This window comes from Vombatus ursinus, unplaced genomic scaffold (genome assembly GCF_900497805.2).
Source record: "Vombatus ursinus unplaced genomic scaffold, bare-nosed wombat genome assembly UNPS02014830.1, whole genome shotgun sequence".
NCBI classification, from domain to species: domain Eukaryota; kingdom Metazoa; phylum Chordata; class Mammalia; order Diprotodontia; family Vombatidae; genus Vombatus; species Vombatus ursinus.
The window spans coordinates 43165681-43189958 of NW_020954608.1; the positions used below are offsets into that span (position 1 = coordinate 43165681).

Consider the following 24278-nt stretch of genomic DNA (forward strand, 5'->3'; position numbering starts at 1 on the left):
AGGAGCATCTAGTGAATAGGAGCGGTGGATTTGTGAGAGTGATATGGGATTGGAGTTTGGGAAGGGATGGGCAGCAGTGTGACATAGGGCATGGGACTCAAAGGTAGAGGACAGTGTGAGGTTGGACTGGTGAACTCTAGGGTCAAGATTTTGAGTGTATGTCTTTTCTTTCCTGTTAGATTGTGAGCTCCTTACAGACAGATTATATGTTAATTTATCTTTGTATCTCAAGCACATCGAACTAGCTTACACATGGTAGGAATTTCATGTTTCATGAATTGACTAATAAAAATGCAACATTTTTTTGAGATTCTACTGTTCCTTTGTTGAAGAGAGCAATGTTAACTAAATTCTTTTTTTGACAGGTTATGTCGCTTAAAAAAGAAAGCTCAAGCAGAAGCAAATGCTACCGCTATCAGCAATTTATTGCCATTTATGGAATATGAAGTACACACTCAGTTAATGAATAAGCTAAAGCTCAAAGGAATGAATGCTTTGTTTGGACTTAGGATTCAGATTACCGTGGGTGAAAATATGTTGATGGGCTTAGCAGTAAGTTTAAATTTATTTGGATATTTTGTGACTTCTTCTATAGTTGTAGTAGATTCTATTCAAGTAGTAGGTTAAGTCCTTCATTTTTAGATCTATGTAGTGAAATGAGTCTATAGTCTACCATACCAATATCTAGGGATAATTTTAACTGAATCTTAAGTCTCAGAATTAATGTTTCAAGTAGCATAGGGGCCCCCAGACCCCCACATTTAAGACCTTTCTTGTACTTAGCCAGTTGTTGTGGCCAATTGGCCATAACCATAGCAAGGCCATGTTTATGATGCTTTAATGTTTAGAGCTCAACATGTAGGACGGTCAGTAATTTTGGCCAGCCCTCTCATGGACATTTCTCCATCATAAAATTTGATTAAATGCTCTATTTTTTATACTTTTACTAGAAAAATGATGTAGTTTAGGTATTTGAGGGGCATCTTATTTTCTTAGCTACCTAAGAAAACTGGACTTGATGAAGTGCATATACTTCAGGGATACCACTGTAGTCAACAGTAAAAGTTATAGTGAAATAGGTCTAGTCCATTAATTTAATGAAATGTGAGAAATTGAAAATTAGGGATTATATGTGCATTTACTTTTTTTTCCCATTGACTACTATTATAAAATGAAATGATGTTTTATTATAAAGATGTCAGTGGGGAATAAAGTCTACTGCTGGCAGGATCAACTGGCCTTGTATCACAGTTAAATTTAAGAGAACATAAACTGAATGTCAGAAAAAAAGTTGGTCACTTGAAGCCTAAGTATAGTCACCAATAAGACGTGGTTACACATCTTCTACTCAGGTTCCCTATTACTGGTTGAGTCTTATAGCAATTTTCATTTTAGAGAAGTCATAAAGCAGTTCTTTAACCATACGTCCTCAGTTAATGAATACCAAATATATTTCACACTATAAGTTTAAAGTTCAGTATATCAAATCAGTTAGAGATATTGGTAGTTAATACTCATAAAGCCTGAATAATAAGATTTTGCTGTATGTAAAGAAAATTTGTGTGTTTTAATTGTGTCCTAAATGTTTATAATGATTAATAAAGGCTAATTGAGTGTAAATTAAAATTATTAGATAATTAGAAATATTTGGAGAAAGAAAGGATTTTGTTTTATCCTTCAGAAGCAATATGAAATCCCCTGTTTTCTGCCATCTTTCTCCCGTTGCCCTTATTTTGACATATATTATCACATGTTGGTATTTAAATAATTTATTTTTTACTGTTCTCTAATTGTTCTATATGTGGAAAAAAAAAATTTTTTTAAGTGAGGCAATTGGGGTTAAGTGACTTGCCCAAGGTCACACAGCTAGTACATGTCAAGTGTTTGGTCTGAGACCGGATTTGAACTCAGGTCCTCCTGACTTCAGGTCTGGTGCGCTATCCACTGCGCCACCTAGCTGCCCCTATGTGCATAATTCTTATCATAACTAGATTGTTATGTCCTTGAGGAAACTGTGTCTAGGTATTGTGAGGAATACAGAAGTATTGTGGGTGGTTTTTTCTTTTTTTTTTTTTTAATTCCTTCTTGTTACCAAGCACAGTGTTAGCCCAATGTAGGCTTAATTTTTTTTAGCTTAAATTTTAAAATAGTATTTGTATAAATTAATTGACCCTTCTTTCTTGGGCCAGAGGGCCAGAAAATTTCTTTTTTACTTTGCTATTGTTAAAGGAAGATTCTGTCTTTTTCTGCCTATTTTTCCCCAAGTCTGCAACAGGTGTATATTTAACAGCTTTACCAACGCCTGGTGGTATCCAGATCGCTGGGAAGACACCAAATGATGGTTCATATGAACAACATATATCTCATATGCAAAAAAAGATAAATGATACAATAGCTAAGAACAAAGAGCTATATGAAATCAATCCTCCTGTAAGTAAAATGTATAATGAGACTATTTTAGCTTTTTATTCTTACCTATGTTTGTGTATTATTTTACTTTGGATATATCTATATAATATGAAGTTATACACACCCATTATAGCTTTTGAGTATAAAGATCATAACCCTATCATTTCACTTGCTGCCTTAAAGTTTACTACTTTAGTTTGAAGAAGATTGATGGACTAGTGATTTGGAGGAAGAAAAAGCACTTAGATTCCATTTCCTTCTTTCATTATTATATATTGAATCTATTCATTTCATACTAACTCACATTTCTCACTGAGTTTGCAGAAGACGTAGATGTGTCCACAGCTCTGGGTCCGTAGTAGTCACATATTAGTCTTCGTTTAATAAAATAGATTGTACAAGACATAAGAAGCCACACACACATGCACATATACATTTAATTTTTTTTTTTGTTACATTTTAAGTTTCAAACTGTCTCCCTTTCTCCCTACTCCACACTAGAGAATGCCACCATTTTTTTTAAATAATCAGTTTATTTATTTTTAGTTTTCAGCATTCACTTCAAGATTTTGAGTTTTAAGTTTTCTCCCCCTCCTCAAGATGGCGTGCAATCTGATATAGGCTCTACTTATACATTCATGTTAAGCATATTTTTACATTAGTCATGATGTAGAGAAGAATTAGAACTAATGGGAGGAACCATAAGAAAGAAGAAACAAAACAACAAAAGAAAAGGAGAGCAAATAGTATGCTTTCATCTGCACTCAGACTTTCTGTGGATACAGATAGCATTTTACATAATGAGTCTTTTGAAATTGTCTTAGGTCCTTGCATTGCTGAGAAGAGCTAAGTCTATCAGAGTCACTCATTGCACAGTATGGGTGTTACCATGTACGATGTTTTCCTGGTTCTGCTCATTTCATTCTGCATCAGTTCCTGTAAATCTTTCCAGGTTTTAAGTCCACCTGCTCATCATTTCTTATAGCACAATAGTATTCCATTATATTCATATACCACAACTTGTTCCCCAATTGATGGGTATCTCCTCAATTTCCAGTTCTTTGCCACCACAAAGAGAGCTGCTGTAAATATTTTTTAACATGTGTATCCTTCTCCCGTTTTTATGGTCTCTTTGGGAAGTAGTCCTGGAAGTGGTATTACTGGGTCAAAGGGTATGCACAATTTTATAGCCCTTTGGGCATAGTTCCAGATTACTCTCCAGAATGGTTGGATCAGTTCATAACTCCACCAACAATGCATTAGTGTTCCAGTTTTCCCACATCTTCTCCAACATTTATCATTTTCCTGTTTTGTCATGTTAGCCAATCTGATAGGTGTGATGTGGTACCTCAGAGTCGTTTTGATTGCATTTCTCTGATCAATAATGATTTAGAGCATTTTTTCACATGACTGTAGATAGCAGCTTTAATTGCTTCATCTGAAAACTGCCTGTTCATATCCTTTGACCGTTTAGCAATTTGGGAATGACTTGTATTCTTATAAATTTGACTTAGTTCTCTATATATTTTAGAAATGAAGCCTTTATTAGAGATAGTGGCTGTAAAAATTGTGTCCCAGCTTTCTGCTTCCCTTCTAATCTTGGTTGCATTGGCTTTGTTTGTGCAAAAACTTTTCAATTTAATGTAATCAAAGTCATCCATTTTGTATTTCATACTATTCTCTATTTCTTGTTTGGTCATAAATTCTTCCCTTCTCCATAGATCTAGCAGGTAAACTATTCCTTGCTCTCCTAGTTTGCTTATAGTATCAATCTTTCTATCTAAATCATGTACTCATTTTGACTTTATTTTGGTATAGGGTGTAAGATGTTGGTCTCTCCCTATTTTTGCCATACTATTTTCCAGTTTTCCCAGCAGTTTTTGTTAAATAATGAGTTCTTATCCCAGAAGCTGGGGTCTTTAGATTTACCAAATACTAGATTACTATAGTCATTGACTGTTGTGTCTTACATACCTAACCTATTCCACTGATCTACCACTTTTATTTCTTAGCCAGTACTAAGTAGTTTTGATGATTGCTGCTTTATAATACAGTTTTAAATCTGGTACAGCTAGTCCACCTTCCCTTGCATTTCTTTTTATTAATTCCCTTGATATTCTGCACCTTTTGTTCTTCTGAATGAATTTTGTTATTTTTTCTGGCTTTATAAAATAATTTTTTGGTAGTTTGATTGGTATGGCACTGTTATAATAAGTAAATTAGCTTAGGTATAATTGTCATTTTTATTATATTATCTTGGCCTACCTCTGAGCAGTTGATATTTTTTCAATTATTTAGATCTGACTTTATTTGTGTGAAAAGTTTTTTGTAATTGTGTTCGTATAGTTCCGGAATTTGTTTTGGCAGATAGACTCCCAAATATTTTATAATGTCTACAGTGACTTTAAATGGAATTTCTCTTTCTGTCTCTTGCTGTTGGGCTTTGTTAGTAGAAGGCCACCATTTAATGTATGTGTATATGTGTGTATGTGTGTATATATATATGCACATACACACCATGCTATGCATACTTGTATTTATCAGTTTTCTTTCTCTGGAGGTGGATAACATCTTCCTTCATAGGTCCTTTGTAATATTTATAATACTCAGAATAGCTTTTTTTCAAACAGTAACGCTGTTACTGTATACATCATTTTATTGGTTCTGCTCTTTTCACTCTTGCAAGTCGTTACATGTTTATCTAAAATAAACCTGCTCATCATTTCTTACAGCGCAGTAGTATTCCATCACAATCGTATACTACAACCTGTTTAACCATTCCCCAATTAATGGGCATCCCTTCAACTTCCAGTTCTTTGCTACTACATTTTATATTTTTAATCTTTAGAGCACAAATATTTACCTGATTTTAAGTAAAGTTAAAGTACGGTTGTAGGACATATCTTTTTGTCGAACATATCTTTATATCTATATCTATGCATATATATTCTAGGTAATTTGGGCACTTGATATTTGTTTTTTCAGGAACAGTTGTTCCAACCTGAAAGCTGGGTAGTGTAGACATAGTCCAATAAGTTTATTAAACTTGAACATGTGTTTTTGAAGGTCATGATATGGAGGCCCTTTAAATTAAGTATCAATATTGACATCTGTATACAGTAATACTTTGCCTTCTGGCAAATGGAAGTATTTATCTATTACTTCTAGTTCTCTTCCGTTCTGTTATATTAACTGGATGTTTGTAAGATGTAATTAATATGCAAAACATATTTCTTACAGTTTTGTACAGATGTATCTAGGTATTCCTATCGCTCTTCTACCAAGGCAGCTTAACTACTTTGGGGCTCATTTTATTTGTCTATAAAATGTTAGACTATACCAAGGTGGGGAACCTGTGACCTCAAGGCTACAGGTACCCCTCTAGGTCCTCAAGTCCGGCCCTTTGACTGAATCCAAACTTCACAGAACAAATCTCCTTAATAAAAGGATTTTTTTCTTAGATTCAGTCCAAAGGCTGCACTCAAGGACCTAGAGGGCAACGTGTATCCTTGAGGCCTCAGGGTCCCTACCCTGGGCTAGACTCTCTGGTTTCTATGGACCCTTCTACTTCCAATATTTATGTTCTGGAATGTGCATACATGCAAGCACATTAGGCCATGAACTTAGAAAATTAGTAAATTAGGGTCCCATTTACTCTTTTATCAGTCTTAATGATTTATTTGAATTCAGTTTTTTGCCTTAGTTATTAATAAGTACCTGTGAATAAATGAATTTTTTTAAATTAGCAGAAATATCTTTTATTTGTTTTGCATTTTAGAAATGGGAACCTGTTAGTTCATCAGATAGGAACAAGGTAAAACAAATTTATGCATTTCAACACAGTAGCATACTTAGTACAGTGTTGTTTATCAGTTTCCAACTGATCCCTAGCTAACACATGGCTATTGTGTTGGATAATAGGAATTTAGTAATGTTATTGTATAAATTGTTTTCTTAGTTCTGGAGAGCAACCATTCTAAATTAGGTTAGGATGTATCAGATTTCAAATAGTTTCATGGATATTGTTGCCATGTATTCCTAACAATAGTACCACCAAATAAATTATCATAAAATACACACACTGATAATTAATTTTAAAATTTACTGTTCAAATAATTTTATATCTGTATATTCTTCATATATATATATATGTGCACAAATATGTACATATGTAAGTATGTATAAATGACCTTTTAGACCCTGTAACTTGTACCACATCCTTTGTCTTTGAGTTTTTCCAGCAGTAGTGGTAGATTTATAGGAATACACTCACTCTCTTTTCTTGGTCTGTCTTCTGACCCATGGTATTTGCAGGCCAACCGAATAGGTTGCAGGTATTGTTTATGGCCATGTAACAGAGAAAAAAACTAAGGAACACATTCATGTCCTCATTTTTATCTTTTTCCTCCAGGTCTATCATGTCTCTCACAGAATAGGTGCTTGATGTGAAATAAGCACAATATTCTGAGACAGCCAGGCATAGTTAATTACTGTGATGATTTATCATGTAAATTTTACCAGCAGAGAGGATTTATTAGGCTTCTACTTTGGAGGTGTTTATCACTATTGAAGAATAAAGAAAATTCTCAAAGGAAAACTTTTCTGATTGGATTATTTATATACATTTTCTTTATTTTTTCTCTGTTATTGAAAATGGAAAATTATATGATATAATATGTTCTGTATTTCAGGAAATACCTGAAGAGATAATAGGATCTCCCATTCCAGAACCTCGGCAGCGTTCGAGATTGTTAAGATCTCAGTCTGAAAGTTCTGATGAAGTTATAGAACTAGATCTCTCACATGGAAAAAAAGATGCGTTTGTACTAGAGGTATTCCTGCTATGCTGTTTTTTAAAATGTGGGAGAAAAAAATCCAAATTATTTTCATTGTTTTCTAAATTGAGGTAAAACACTAGTAGTTTTATATCATAAAGTATGTTTAAAGTATAACTGTTTATATTTTAGTAATGCTAGAAAGAAATTATTAAAATCGTAAGTGGGCCTTTTTGTGCTACAGCTACAAAATGACTGAATATGTAATTGGTGCTATAAAACTGGATACTTCAATTAATAACAAGTGGAAATATCCTTGTTTAGGTTTGTTTGTAAAGCTTTGTAAAGCTTTTCTAAAGTGTTTGTAAAGTGTTTGTAAAGCTGAAAATAGGAAGTCAAAATAGAAATCTGGACTTTTTTAACTAACTGTAATCATTGTAGAGTTATATTATAAAGCTCCGTATCATTGAATCACAAAAAAACTGGAGGTAGAAAGTACTTCTGAGGTCATACAATCCAACTCATATATGAACAAGACTCCTCTCTGTAAAATCACCAACAAATGGTCTAGCAGCTGCATGAAAACCTTCAGGGGGAAAAGAATGGTCTCCACTACTTCTCCAGGTTGTTCATCGCGCTTTGTGACTGATATAATTGTTAGGAAGTTTTTCCTTACATCCACCCTCTAGTCTCTCTCCCTATCCCAAGTCCTTCCCCTCCTCCCAAGCAGGCATTGTCCAGGGAAGTAACTCCTAATCAGGAGATGCAGCCTGACAACTGCCTGTGCAGTGTTACAGCCCCTCCCTCCTCAGCAGCCATACCTACTAAAGACTAAGAAAAGAAAGTTCTCTATGCCAGAATCCTTGGCTACTGTCAAATGGTTCAATATCAAAATTTGATAGGATTTTATTAAAGGAAATTACACTAAAAATGCATCACACTAAAACCGCATTATCATCTGCCTTGCCACTGTAACCTAAGAATCACTAGGTCTTTCCATCCAGCTTTTAGCCGAAAACTCCTATATAATGATGCCTTCCCCTGTTAGAATATGACCTTTTTGAGAGCAGGAACAGTCTTTTTCTCTTTGTGTCCCCAGCACTTAGTACAGTTCTTTGCATATGGTAAGCACCTAAAATGCCTTTTCATTTATTTGTACCCTAAATATGACTCTGTACTAGTTCTCAGAATCACAGAATTGCAACAATAGAAGGGACCACAGAGGCTATTTAGGCTAACCTTTTTTTTGTTTTTGTTAATAAGAATTGCCACTACAACATCAGCAACAGCTCATCCAGCCTTTGTTGAAGACCTCTATTGAAAGGGAACCCAGAACCTCTTGAGGCAGCTCGCTGTACTTTTGGACACATCTAATTTTAAAGAAGCTTTTTCCTTACATCAAGTTGAAATCTGCCTTCTTTTAGCTTTCTACTTATTGCTCATACTTCTACCCTCTGAGAACAAGCAGAGAGGATTTGATCCCAATTCCTCAATAGCTCTTTAAATATTAGAAGACAGCCACCCTTCATCGAAAAAAAATCTTCTCTAGGCAAGGTCCCCCAGTGGCTAAACATTCCCAATTCCTTCAACCACTCATCATGTGGTATGATCATGAGAACTTTTATGATCCTGGTCTCTGCTCTGGATACTCTCTATCTTATCAATTTCTTTCCTAAAATGTAGTACCAGATAAAGATTTATCAGGTTAGAGTATCACATCTATTGTTCTAGATACCGTGCCCCTTTTAATGTAGCCTACCTCTCAGAATTGTTGTGAGGATCAAAGGAGATAATATTATAAAGAACTTAGTTCAGTGCCTGGTGTACCTAATAAATGCTTCTTCCCTCTCTCCCTCTTCTCTCTTCTGTCCCTTCGTTCCTTCCTTCTTTCCTTCCTTCCTTCAATATTTTGACTGCTGTATCACACTTTTGAGTCATTCATCTTGTAGTCCACTAAAGTGTTTGGAACTTTTCAAGATAAATTACTGTCCAGCAATGCCTTCCTCATCTTATATTTGTGAAGTTAATTTTTTTTTCTAATTTTTTTTTAATTTTTAGGCAATTGGAGTTAAGTGACTTGCCCAGGGTCGCACAGCTAGTAAGTTTCAAGTGTTTGGGCTGAAGTCAAATTTGAACTCGGGTCCTCCTGACTTCAGGGCCAGTGCTCTATCCACTGCGCCACCTAGCTGCCCCTGAAGTTAATTTTTTTAAAGCTCAAATGTAAGACCTTGCATTTACTGTTAAATTTCATCTTATTAGATTTGATGTAGTCCCTAACCTATTAAAGACCGAGCCTATCAAAGAAAGACCTTGCCTTTCAAAAGTTAGATCCTGAATCTGTCATCCAACATGTTAATATTTCGTCTTAGCTTTGACTCGTGTGCATTTGAAAAGCATGTCCTCTTATGTCTTTATTTAAGTCATTGATGAAAACATTAATCAACAGAGCACCAAGGACAGACCCCTGAGGCACTACATTCAAAAGATCTACCATGTTGATGCTGATTCATTAATTTTGGGTCATTCAAATGGTTCAGAAGCCATTTGACCTTGTTTTGCTTGTTTCACTAGCCCATATTACTCTTGCCCACAGGAAAGGTGTGACAATGTAAATGCTTTGTTGAATTCTGGGTAAATTATAGTCAGTAGCCTTCACCTTATCTATTAGTATTAAAAATCCTGTTATAACAGAAGATTAGTCTTAAGGTTAGTCTGAAATGGCATTGGTAAAAACATGCTGGCTTTAAAAGGAATAAGTTTTGTTGTCTTTTGTATTTAAACTGTGTAAGTCATTTCCCATTAATCCTGTTCTACCCATGTCTCCCATCCTTATAACAAAGTAAAACATTTAAACAGAGCAACATGACCTAGAAATAATTTTTCATGCTATACCCACAGCATTTCTTTTTCATCACTATTTCCTTTACTGGATGTTCGCTAGTCAACCTTGAATAATATATTCTAGAATTTTGCCAGGGATTGAAGTCAAGCTTTACAGGTCAGTACTTTGCAAATGACACTTTGTTTTCTTTTTAAAACACTGAGACATGTGCACTTCTTTAGACTTTGGCACGTCTTCCTGTATTACATTGTTTCTCACTTTTGTTTTTATGGCTATCTTTAGTTTTTCCGTTTTCATTTTAAAAGTTATTCTTTCCTCCATCCCTACCTAGAGAGCCATCTCTTGTAAGCCAAGAATAAAAAAAAGGAAAAAAATCAATTCAGCAAAACTGATCAATGCCTCAGATGAGTCTGGCAATATATGCAGTGTTCTGAATCCATAAACCTCCACTTCTGCAGAGGAAGGAAGGAGGAATATTTGCTAATTTCTTCGGTATAAGTTTGGTCATTATAATTACAGTGATAGATTTTTGTTCTTTCCATTTTTATTGTAGTTATTGTGTATATTGTTTCCCTGAATCTGCTTGTTTTACTTTTCATCAGTTCATAAGTCTTCCCATGTTTTCTTCTTCATGGTCATCATTTCTTATCACACAGTAATATTCCATTACATTGGTATACCTGTTTCTCTGGGAGAGTGACCAACTTATGCTTTGTACATATAGAGCTTATATTTTACACTGACTGAAACACCACAATAAGTGAATTCTTTGTAGGTAATTGAAAACTTTCCCTTGCCCTTCATCTTATATAAACATTCTCTAGCCCCCACCATTCTTATTTGTAGCTGTTGTAGATAACACTCGTGGCAAATGGGTCCAACAAATCAACTATGTGTCTTATGTATTTAACATTCTATGGGTTCAGTCAGTTCCTGGAGGGCTTCTAAATGAGGTTAAATTTATTCATGGTGTGCCTTTTATTGTGATATGATATTAGCTTTCTCAGATCTACCTTTGCTTGGCAGTTAGATTGCCCTAATGCAAAAATCTTAATTGGAAACACAATAATTAAGAGGTAGAGAGATAAAGATTTTCTTACATGAGAAAATTCAGAAACAGAGAGAAAAAACAGTGGCTAGCATTTGAGTCAGGATTAATAGGGCAGAAATAAAATTGATATTGTCACTTAGAGTATATTAACAGACCACCTGAGGAGAAGGATCATAAGCCTACTGTATAAAAGAGGAATTAAACTTGTTCTGCTTGCCTTCAAAAAGCAGAAAGAGGAACAATGGATAGAAGTTTTGAAGAGGCACATGGATATGATGTTAGGAAAAACTTCCTAATGATTATATCTATTCTAAAATGGAATGGGTTACTTTGAAAAAGGTTTCCCTTCTTTAGGGAAAAGCTAGATGACCGTTTGTCAGGTATGTTGTTGGAGGGATATTTTTAAAGTAAGTCAAACTAGAAGGCCTCTGAGGTACTGTGATTCTGTGATATTGTTGATGTTAGTACTCATTCTCTTTGATAGAGTGTGTTAGAACGCATCTAGACCTTTTCATTCTGTGTTACCCTTTTGTCTTTTTTCTGTTCTCTAACCCGTCCTCCATTCAACTGCCGACATAATCTTGCTAAAACACAGATCTGACCTTAACACTTTCCTCCATAATTGTTCTTGGCACCCCATTTCCAACAGGATTCTTTTACAAGCTGGTTGCATCTCTTTCCAGCCACATATCTTACCCCTCCTGTTTCTAAGCAGAAGTCTTACCTCTGGAAGAAAAAAAATGGTCATTTCATGAGGAAATTCTGTTTTTCAACATTTAAGATAATTTTGAGGTTTTATTTTGTATTTTGTTATGTATTATTTGCTATTTTAATCAGATTCATAAATTATTTTAAGATTGATGACACAGATGCCATGGAAGATGTACATTCTTTACTTACAGATGTTCCTCCACCTTCAGGTAAAAAAAAAATCTTATTTTTTTATTTTTTATTTTAAAGTATTTCCTAGTTTTTTATGCTTCATTTTATAATGCTTTTATTGATAAATTGATTTTAATAGTTAGATTAGATGAGAGGGGAATGCTGATCCTACCCAGTCTCAGACAATTGACTAGTGAACCTAAAGGAAGATTAGCGAGATATTATGGTGAAGGTGGTTTGTAACATCTTAATCATATTATTGTTACAACATCATTTGAGGTATACCTATAAAATGAAGGAGCTGGACTAGGAGAGTCCTTCTGAACGTATCTTTGTGATACCATGATAAGGAGAAATTAGTGATTCTGGTAAAATATATAGGGAAAAGAGTGTGGTAGATGGAAGAATTATCTGGACAGCAATTTAAATATATGAAAATGTTAGGGGTAAAAAAATAGGGATCACATCTGTTGATATAAGTATTTTCTAAAGAGTAAGAAACAACTGAAATCATGATCCTTATTTTGGAAAAAATCAGTCTTTACAAAAAAATGTCCTTATTATGTAAACATTGCCTAGTGGACCACAATGTTAGAATAGTAAATATTCCCAAAGATTCAGATATATTTAATATATAGCGTCTTTAATTTATGGCCAAAGAGATGCAGTCTTTTTAGTCAACAAATATTTATTGAGTTCCAGCTGTGTGCAGAAAACTAGATTGGATGTTGTGTAGCAGTAATGTAAATATTTATTTTCCATCTTTGAAAGAATACATTAAGAAAATTTTGCATCTTTGTTCTTTAGAACTTTGAGTTGAAAATTGTGTTGTGTTGCTCAGTACTAAGAAATTTTTTTTTACTAGCCTTTCAAATAAAATGGTATTTAGAATCTGTTCTTTGAGATAACTGTTTACCTTCATTCATTACTTTTGTTTGCAAGGAATCCAGCAACAAACATGTACTGAACAAACAACTACTCACTGAGCCTGTTGCTAAGCTTTGGGGAAGAAACAGAAAAGGAATGTATGGCATGGTTTTATAAAGCTTAGAGATTTTTATGAGGAAGACTTGGGGAGCAGGGGGTTTATGGCGGTTTTCAAGTATTTGTAGGGTTGTCATATGGAAGAGGTAGTACAGTTGTTCTTCTTGGCTCCAGAGGGGAGAATTGGGTGAAAGTTGCAGTTTTCAGTTCATCAGGCATGAATTAAGTACCTGTTCCATGCCAGTCACTGTGCTAGGGGTGACCATGCAAAGGGAATATTGAGAGCTTCTCAAGGAGCTTACATTCCATTGCAGAAAATAGCCCAATATGTAAGAGGTAATTTGTATAAGGGTGAATAGTACTAGCAAATATGAGGGGGTGAGGAAATGCTTAATCCTGGAGGTGACCCTTCAGCTGAGCTTTGAAGAGACTTAGGGATCCTAAGAAGCAGAGGTAAGGAAAAGTAGTCAAATAAGAGGGACATAGCCTTTGCAAAGGCATGGAAATGGGAGATGGGCCAGTTGGTTGGAGTACAGAGTATTTGAAATTGTGGAATGAGTAATAAACCTGAAACACTGACTGAACTTAGATGTTGAAAAGTTTTGTATGTCAGATAGAGAGCTGCATATTGTGTCCTAGCAGTGAGAGGCAGCCATTGAAGACAGGTGAGCGAGAGAATGACATAGTCAGACTTTTGTTTTAGGAATGTCAGTTTGGGAGCTGTGTAGAGAATGGATTGGAAAGGGGAGAAATTTGAGGCTAGGGGACTAATTAGAAAGCTCTTAAAGTAGTCTAGGTACCTCTGGGTAAGAAGTAATGAGGGCCGTAGCTAGCATGGTTGTTTTGTGAGTGAAGAGGAAAGGATTTAGTTAAGATATGTTGTGGATGTAGAACCTGCCTTATTGGATATGGGAAGGTAAGGGAGAATGAAAATTTGTGGATATCTCTGAGCTTGTGAACTTGGATAATTAGAAGGATGGTACTGCCCTCAGCAGAAATAAGTTTGTAGGAGGAATGGATAAACACCGATCTACTGCTAAACCAATCTACTATTTTCAGAGAATGAAAATAGTAATTTTAAATGTAATTGGGAAATTCCCAGTCTATAATTTTCAAAACATGCTACACTTTAACGTGAATGTAAATGCAGTGTATTTTATTTCTTACTCCAATTTTTTTTTTTGGTGGCAGGCTTTTATAGCTGCAATACAGAAATTATGCCTGGCATCAATAATTGGACATCTGAAATACAGGTAAAACTTTCAGATTTCCTTATTTTTTAAAGTAGGCCATATGAATAATGCCATTACTCTATCCTGTATGTATTAGATATGAATAGAATAACTGTCATTTAAAATTTTTCTTCTATGTAGCATGTCATCAGTTGTTACCATTTCATTTTTTACAGGTTGTCATCATATTTAAATTTAAACATGCCTTAATTTCTTCTATTTAGATGTTCACTTCAGTAAGAGTATCCAGATTAAGCAACATTAACCTGACAAATCAGACACTCAATAAGAACTTTAATGATCTCTGTGAAAACTTGCTCAAGGTAGGAAATTTTTTTTGCTGATTATATTGTGGGCTCAAAGTGTTTAGAGCTTAGAGGGGCCTTACAGGTTTTCAGCTGAGTCCCAGAGACTCAGTGTCTTTCCAAACATCCCACAGGTTACAATAAGTAGCATAAAAGAGATTTGAACTCAAGCCCTCTGACTCCAAATCCTGCTCTAGGTATTTAAAAACTATTCAAAGCATGGAACTGGAAAACGTGTTAAAGTTTCTCTGAACTTTTTTTGGTATAATAAGAGGCAGTCTGAGAAAGCTGAATTATACAGAAGTCAATTCAGCAAATTCAACCAACATTAATAACAGTAGACATTTACATTGTAGGTTACCAAATTATAGAGTAATAGAATGATAGAAAGAGCAACGAGAGAAACATGTTCATGATCACAAAAGGAGTTGGGTTGTTTATGTAGTGAGAGATAATGGACAGCCTCTGAACTGCACTGTGAAATGTATTATTATGAATGGAAAGCTTCTAGCACCTTGGCTTTTGGTTTTGTGGAGGATATATAGGTGAACATGGACAAGAATCACATAGAATAAGAAGGCGTGGGTTGATTATGCTCTGCATTGATGGAGGGAATGTTCAAATTAAACATTTCCAAAGTAATTTATTTTCTCTTTATATTCCTCTCCACAACCTGGTGAGCTGAATAGTTTAGATATCATTATCCCCTCTTTACAGAAAACTGAGGTACAGTGAAGTTAAATGGCTTGTCCATGGTTACATGTCTAGTAGGTATTTGAAGAGGTAGGATTTTTGAAGCCAGATCTTTCCTGACTCCAAGTTTTTTAGTTTTTCCACTACCTCACAATTTGTCCTATAAATATTAATAAATGGGAAGATTTATTAAGCAAGTACTCTATGCAGTTCTGGGTGAAGTACCAAGCTTAGATGTAAATAAGACAAGGTCCATGCTCTCATAGAGCTTATAGTTTTGTTGGAGGATATGATGCATACAACAATAACTACGATTAAAAATAATACAAGAAAAGTATATGAGAAAGGTACAAAAATGGCATTGTGAAGTTAAAGGATAAGAAAGGTCGTTACCTATTTGGGGCATTAAGGAAGGCTTCATGAGAGAAGCGACTTTTGAGTTGGGCTTTTAAAAGATCAAAATGAGTTAAACATTTGGAATGAAAAATCATGGAGAATATATTGCTGGTTTAGAGAGCCATGTGAGTCAAGCCATGGAGGTAGAAAAATATAGAGGTACACTTATATGGGGTATAGCAAGCAGTCTAGTTTGACTGGAACATAGAATGTGTGAAAAGGTGTTCTTTGAAATAAGGGCAGAAAGGTAGGATGGAGCCAAATTGCTGAGAACCTTAAATGATCATCTAAAGAGTTTGAACTTTGTTTCCACTTGGGAGTCATTGGAAGGTTTTGAACAGAGAAATGACACAATTAGATCAAGAAATGAGAAAGATACCTAAATAGCAGTGTGAAAGATGGTTTGTAGAAAGAGTTCTGTTAATCTAGGTGACTGGTAACACAGGTCCTCAGTGCTACGTGGAAACTAACAAATGTAATATTAGGCTTCTTGGAGAGGCATAGCTTGCAGAACATGAGAGGGAGAAAATCCCATAGTCCTCTGCTCTGGTTAGACCATGTCTGGATTATTGTGTTTATTTCTGGTACCATATTTTAGAAAGGACATTGATAAAATGGAGACCATCTTGAAGAGGGCAACTAGAATAGTGAGTAGAGTCAAGACTGTGATGTGAAGAAACTGAGAATGTTTAGATATAAAAGTCATACGGGGGACATGACAGCTATCCCAACTTGTTTGAAGAGCTCTCATGTGGGAAGGAGATTAGACTTATTGTTCTTGACCTCAAAACAATGAGTAGAAGTTGTAGAGAGCCAGATTTAGGTTCCATGTAAGTAAAATCTTCCTAGCAAATAGAATTACCTGCCTAGGTTGTTGTAGTGGTTTCCCCCTCACTAGAGGTCTGCAGAAGAAGATTGGATAAGTTTTTGATAATGTTGTAGATGAGATTCTTTTTTAAGTAAAGGGTATATTAGGTAGCCTCAAATTTCTTGGTATTCTTATAAAGCGTTCTTAACTTAGGTCCTTGAATTTGTTTTTGAAAAATATTTTAAAAATTGGTTTCATTTGTAATACTTTGTATTTTATTTTAAACATTTGAATTCTTCTGAGAAAAGTTATCACAGACTTCACCAAGAATGATGGCCAAATTGGTCCATGTGACAAACAAGAAGGTGGTCTTAGATTCTGTGATTAGGTGATCAGATTGTAAGGAGTTGGGAAGTGAGTGTGTGTGTGTGTGAGAGAGAGAGACTAAACAGTATAGGCATAAGATGCAGATTTTTTTTCCCCAGAAAAAGCTTATTAGTAAGGAGAAAAGCAGCTGACTGGAGTAGAAAGATCAAAGGAATAATTTTATTATTGTTATTTTAGGATGTGGTAGACTTCACCCTATTTGTAGGTAGATAGAAAGTAGTCAGTAGAGAGGTAGAAATTGAGGACATATGAAAAAAATAATGCTAGAATATTTCACTGAGTATGTAGGAAGATTTGGGACCAAAGATACGGATATTATGGAGGAAGGGAGATAAGATGAGACAGTCAAGAAGTAGGAAGTGAGTAGCTGATTATACAGATTAGGTTTAAGGAGTGGAGGAAGATATCTGCTGTAAGTGTTGTACATATGCTATTGGGAGATGGATGACAGGTGAACTTTTAGAATAGTCATAATAACGATAGCAAATCATAGAAGTAAGTTCTTAACTTAGATTTGGGTTTTTGTCTTGCCTTTTTTGGCCTCAGTTTCTCCATCTGTAAAATTAATGTGTTAGTCTAGGTGATCTTAAATCTTCCTTATGGCTCAAAAAATTGATTAAATTATTCTGTGGTTTTCAATTTTCACATGTAACTATTAAATATTCTGATGATAAAATCAGAATCTATACTTCATAATATGATGTTGAGATAGAATAATTATAACTATTAAGTTGCTTTAAACTTATAATATAATAAAATATGCATTTCTTCAGTCTTCACATTTTTAGTAGACTTACTGGCAAATTTCTAAATATAAATTTAAATTAAAAATGCTTTTTTTAAGTTAAAATTATATTATTTTAAAATTTGATATAATAAAAAGGCTAGGCTTTAATCTTTTAATTTTTCCACTATCCAGAACAAAATATAAGATCAAGAAACATATTTTACAGACTTACAGATAAAATAAAGTGATTGATATTTTTTATTTGATAGAGCCTGTATTTTAAACTTCGTTCTATGATACCCTGCTGCCTTTGCCATGTCAATTTTACAGTATCTCTTCCTGAAGATGAATTAATTCAGGTAATTAAGATTCAGCTAATTTATGTAAAGTGTCTCCAGGAGTTCTGTTTGGGATATTTTATCATTAGTATATAAATATTCTTGTTTAGTCATTCAATTTTGTACGACTCTTTGTGACTCTGTATGGGATGAGATTTTCTTGGAAGTTTTTCTCGGGAATGGTTGGCCATTTTATCCTCTAAGTGTATAAATGTATATAATGATATATATTTTGGTGCAATATAATTCACATATATGCACATACATGTTGTAGAGACTAACTATTCATCTCAAAATTGTTTGAGCATATTTTAATTAGAAATAGTTGTTTTGTAGATATAGTGAAAATACTTTTATTTGGACTTCAGCCACCTTTGGCACCCAGTGGCATACCTGCTGGAGAGATTCCATTATATCAGTCTACACAATTACTGTTTGATGAGATTTTGCCTATCTCTTTTCCCATGGAGGAATTAGTTCCTTACAACTCCTATGGAACATATATATTTATAAGTCTATATGGTACTTCATCCATATCAATCACAATATATAAATGTATGTAGTTTACTGACTAAAGTTCTAAACGAGGTCAGTCTATGAAAAATTTACATGTTTTCTTAGTTTATGTATTTATTTCCAGTATTGTTTAAAATTATATTGTCTACTTTTTGTATTTAAAAAAGTAAGTTTTTATGTGTTTTCTTTTTCTTCTTTTTGTTTATATATACATTTTTATTAATATCTTTTGGTTTTTTACATCACCATAATTTTCCCCAAGATTACTCCCTGTTCCTTTTCCAAAAAGTTATCACATATAATTAATCATAATTTTAAAAACAAAAAAAAAGAAGAGGAAAAATCAGAATAACTGACAGATACATTGAAAAATATCTTAAAACATGTGCTGTGTACAAGTTGTGGATCTCCCACATCTACAAAAGGATGGGAGCAGGTGGAGGTGTCCTGTCATATCTCTTCTTTCAAGCCATTCTTGTTCTTTATAATTTTGTTACTTTCACTTTTGATTTTTTTTTTTGGCAGTTGCTTTTCCTGTTTACATTTTGTATATTGTTTTCTTGGCTCTTACTTCACTCTGCATTGGTTCATGTAAATCTTGCTATGCTTCTGTCTGTATTTATCACATTCATTATTTCTTGCAGCACAAGCCATTCCTCAGGAAATAGGCATCTACTTTGTTTTCAGTTCTTTATTACCACAATAAGTGCTATATGTTTTAGTTTATATAGGGACTTTCTTTATATCACTCCTACACCTTTGTCACTGACCTTTTCTGTACTTTTGTATTTAAAAAGATGAGTAAGAACTATAAATTAGAAATTATTGTCTTTCACACCAGAATCCTTTGCTCCTGCATTTTTTTTTGTTGTTCATGAATTGCCATGGCCAAATAATTTGTCACCAAATGGCCATATACCTATTTACTTTAAGCTAATAAAGCCATCTAACAACAGATTCATTATGTCAATTTGTGGGGCATGAGGTGGCGCAGTGGATAGAGTGCCAGAACTGGAGTTAGGAAGACTCCTCTTCCTGAATTCAAATCCAGCCTCAGACATTTACTAGCTGTGTGACCCTGGGAAAGTCATTTAACCTTCTCTGCTTCCTCACCTGTAAAATGAACTCAAGAAGTAATTGGCAAACCACTCCAGTCTCTTTGCCAAGATCACTCCCAATGGGGTCATGAAGAGTCGAGCATGTCTTAAATGACTCAACAACAACAGAAATATCGATTGATGCGACTTGAAGTCTTTCTAACATGACAGAACCCACCAGAATTTATATTTTCTTGGTATAACCTTTAATAATTCAGTGAGGGTCCTCTCCGGATCTGTATAATCTCTAAGTCATAAAGAGAATCAACAGTCCACTTAGTCCAACATATACTTAAACAATAATCTCTTTTTCAATATATCTGACAAGTAACCACCCCACCTTCTTTTTTCCAGACTTTTAGTGTAGGGGAACCCATTACTTACTGAGGTATCCTATTCCACTTTTAGATATCCTTCCAGGGCCAAGATTAACAAGTCTAATCTTTACTTTCCTATGTGATAGTCTTTCAGATATTTGAAAATGTCTGTCATGTGACTCCTAAATCTTTTCTTCTCTGGCCTAAACATCTCTAGTTCTTTCAACCAATTCTCAAATTATGTTACCAAGAAACCTTTCACCGACTTTGTTGTCTACTAGTGGATGTTGTCCAACTTAAGAACATGCTTCATAAAATGTGGCTCCTAGAACTTAACATCATACTCTAGATAATGCTCTAATCAAGACCACCCAAGTCCAAGGTAATATCTGTCTCTAAATTCAGCATAAGAAAGTTGCAAAGAAGGTGGCCATCTGCATTAATAGACATAGTTTTCTTACTAGGAGTTCCCTACACCATTGAAATCATTAGTCTCATCAGAAAAATAATGTAATTCAAGAGCACATTAGCTTTTTTGGTTGTCTCTATCATAGTAAACTTATTAAGCTTACAGTCTATAAAACCTTCAAAGTTTTTCAGAGAAGCTGCTGACTAGCCAGAGTTCCCCCATCTTGTACTTATGAAGTTGATTTTTTGAACCCAAGGTTAAAACTTTAATTTTATTCCTGTTGAATTTCATCTTCATAGTTTTGGCCTGACTTTCTACCCCATTAAAATATTTTTGTATTCTCACTCTTTAATCCAGCGTGTTAGCTATTTTTCCTACCTTAATGTTTTGTGCAGACTTGAGAAGCATGCCACTATGTCTTTATCAATGTAGTTGATAAAAATGTTAAACTGCCCAGTATTAGGCAGAGATGTATAGGGCATTCCAATAGAAATTATCGTCCAAATTGACATTAAACCATTAATAATTATTCTTTCTATCCAGTTATTCAGTTGGGTCCAGATCTGTCTAACTATATATACACTATTGTCTCATCCGAACCTCTCCATCTTGTTGACCAGAACAGCATCTTGGTCAAATACTGCGTAAAAGTTTAGGCACATTTGTCTAGTATATGGTCTGGTCTTGAATCCCTTTCCTATCTTTTTCATCTTCATCAGGATGCTCTCTAGGTTCTTGATGTACTCCTAAAATGTGGTTCACTGAACTGAATATGACACTATGTCTTTAGCCTTCTGATACACAAGTCTAGTAATCCTGTCTTAAAAAATAAGAAATGTATTTGGCTTAGCCTATTCTTGATGAAACCAGCTGTCTTTTATTACTGCTACCTTTTGATAATATATTTTAAAGTTTTATCAGGCATTAATTGTCACACTGTCATAGTTGGCAGAATCCTTTCTCTTCCAACTTTTTTTTTTTTAAATTGGAATACTTGCTTTACCCTGATCCTGTGAAACCCTTCTCATTTTCCATGAGGTTTCATAACTCTCCAACACTGAGCAGTCATGGTTTTTTTTTTCCCATGCGTTAGGATATAGCTTGCCCTCAACACGGTGAGGTATTCAAGTTGGGCTTTTATCAAGGGGGTCACTTTGGCTTCCACAATAATTACTCTTTCTAGTTGATCTTTTATAGACATTCCAAAGTATTTGCTCAGAAACCTCAAGTGACTCCTTGCCTATGGAATAAAATACAGATACTTCCATAGACTGCCTCCAGGCAGTTATTCAGCATTACTTTTCACTCCTTTTTTTTTTCCATTTATTCTGTACTCTAGTCTAAGAAGAGTACTTGTTCTTGTTCTAGATCTTCCCTCTCCAGCCTTCACACAGACTGTCCATTTTATCTAGAACGTTTTTTGTAGTTGTTCAGTTGTGTCTGACTCTTCATGACCCCATTTGGGGTTTTCTTGGCAAAGATAATGGGAGTAGTTTGTCATAGCCTTCTCCAGCATATTTTACAGGTGAGGAACCTGATGAGGCAAAGAGGGTTAAGTTACTTGCCCAGGGTCACACAGGTAATAAAGTGTCTAAGGTCACATTTGAACCCATGAAGATGAGTCTTCTTAATTCCAAGCCCAGTACTCTATCACACTGTTCCACCTAGCTATCCCCATCTAAAATATTATTCATTCCTGTTTGTTGAAATCCTTCCTCCAAGATACAATGCTAAAATACGACTTTCTTTCCACAAGAAGTGTTCCATCATTTACCTTATGGAAAGTGACCTCTCCTCCAAAGCCCTCTAAGACTTTGCCTGGCTCTTCTACATCTCACCTTTGCCCCTATTGCATTCTGTTTTATATGATGACCTATTTGTATACTTACCACATCTTCCCCATGATTCTGTGAACTCTTTAAAGTCATGCTCTGTTTATCTTTGTTGCTTCTGTACCTAGCACGATTTGTCACATAATAAGTGTTTAATAAAAGTTTAATGAATTGATACGGACATTGATATTACTCTCATCATTGCAGGTCACGGTCACAGCAGTTGCAATAACATTTGACAAACATCAAGCTGTACAAACCACAAAAACTCATGTGGAAAAGTCATTACAAAGAGGTAAACGTTTGAAGGATAAGAATTAATTTGCTTACCAGAAATGCATTATTTACTGATAAAAATTAGAAGACAAATAGATGAAGTAGCTAACTTGTTTGGATCATTCTAAGCATTAGAATTAGAATTAAAGAATAACTTTAATCCTCTTTTTCTTCACTCTCTAGATAGTTAACTGTTAATTATCTGTTATAGTGTTCCTCAGCGGTAATGTGGATAATTCAAAACCTATTTTTATTTATATTTTAGAATGCAATTGAGTAGAGAAGAGAATGGAGGGAATTGACCTTATTCATAAGATTTTGCTTAAGATAGTCTTAAAGGATTTGATTTCGTTGGTACAGGAAACTCCTGGGTGAAGAAGCTCCCTCTTCAAATTCTCTCCTTTTCTGCAGCTTACATTTGAGAGATTAAATAAGTTGTCCAGGGTTGCAAAGCTAGTGTGTATCAGAGGTAGGACTGGCACTCAGATCTTCTTGGCTTTCAAGTTGACTCTTTATCCATTATGCCATTCTGCCTCTCAATCTTAAAATGTTAAAAATAAACATTTTAAAATAATTTAAAAATAAATATTTTTTAAAAGATAAAACTTAATAGATTTTGTAAAGACTTTTGTGAAAATAGGGGAACTACACTGAGGTACATGGCTTATTAGCCAAATTTGAGAAATGACTCAGTGCACTGAGAGACCAAGATTATAGCAACATTAACCATGTCCTTAAAACATTTTGACTGTACTTTAGGTAATCTGAAAGAAACCAGAGTTACTAACAATTCCTTACATAATCAAAATACAGGGAAATGAATCTTTATTTTCCCAAAATTTTATGATTTTATCTGCTAAGGGAAATGTCACTTTTCATCTCCCTACATTGTCCTAAGCCTATAGGAGTTTCACATTTTCATTTTTGATTTGAGCTAGTACCAAATACTAGAACATATTAAAAATGTTGATTAAAATTGTTACGAAAGAAGCTAGGCAGTAAATAACAAAATAAGCTATCAGTAGTGAAGATAAATGCTGGCATTTATTCCTAAGGTGGAATAGATGGGAAATTGTGGAAGGCAGATGGAAAACATCTTAAATAAATTAATCTTGTACAACCCAGGGCCTAACTTTGAAAGTCTTAGTCCAAGAGCACTGCTACTGCACTGTTATTACCATAATATATCTCTTTAATACATATACGTGTTTTAGTTTACTTTATATTATCCAAAATAAATACCTGAATTCCCAGTTGCTTGATTATTATTTTATTCCCTTTCATTCATTCTCTATTCCAGCCAACTGACCTACTTGCTGTTACTCACACACAACAATCTATCTCCCATGCCTTTGTATTGGCTCTCCTTCGTGCCTGGAATGCACTCCCTTCTGAACTCTATCTTTTAGAATTCCTCATTTCCTTCAAGTAGCCCAAGTGGTGCCTTCAACATGGAGCCTTTCCTGATCCCTTCAGCTGCTTATGGTTCCTCCTCCCACATTATATTTATCTTGTATATGCTTTTATCTGTACATTCAGTCAGTAAGCTACCATTTACTAAGCTCCTACTGTGTGTTAGGCATGGGGCTAAGCCCTTTGGAAATGCAGAAAGGCAAAAGGAGCTCACAGTCTAATGATGAAGACAACATACAAACAAGACATGTACAGAACAAAATGAGGGTAGTCTTAGAAGGAAGGCATTAAGGAGGACTGGGAAAGGTTTCTTGCAGAAGGTGAGACTTTACATGAGGCTTGAAGTAATCTCGGGAAGCTAGGACATAGAGATGAGGAAGGAGAGTTCCAGATAATGGGACTAGCTAGAGAAAATGCTTTGTATTGGGATATAGAGTGTCTTGTGTGAGGAACAGCAAGGTGACCAGTGTCCCTGGATGGCAGAGTACGTGATGGATGGGGGTTAAGGTTAGAGAAGACTGGAAAGGTAGAATGGTCTGGGTTAAGACATTTAAAAGTCAAACAGAATTTTTTGTTTGATTTTGTCAGT

The 24278-nt window shown here is 34.7% G+C and overlaps 1 protein-coding gene across 3 annotated transcripts in view; it reads left to right on the plus strand.

The window, feature by feature from the left end:
- Window positions 1-24278, plus strand: part of C2CD5 (C2 calcium dependent domain containing 5) — a 128979-nt gene that overhangs the window by 72159 nt on the left and 32542 nt on the right. For all 3 annotated transcript variants that reach the window (XM_027838755.1, XM_027838753.1, XM_027838754.1), the window contains exons 13-20: window positions 366-552; window positions 2266-2430; window positions 7101-7241; window positions 11934-11997; window positions 14135-14196; window positions 14400-14498; window positions 17761-17850; window positions 22208-22295. In XM_027838755.1, the coding sequence (XP_027694556.1) occupies window positions 366-552; window positions 2266-2430; window positions 7101-7241; window positions 11934-11997; window positions 14135-14196; window positions 14400-14498; window positions 17761-17850; window positions 22208-22295 (896 nt within the window). The remainder of the gene's footprint in view (window positions 1-365; window positions 553-2265; window positions 2431-7100; window positions 7242-11933; window positions 11998-14134; window positions 14197-14399; window positions 14499-17760; window positions 17851-22207; window positions 22296-24278) is intronic.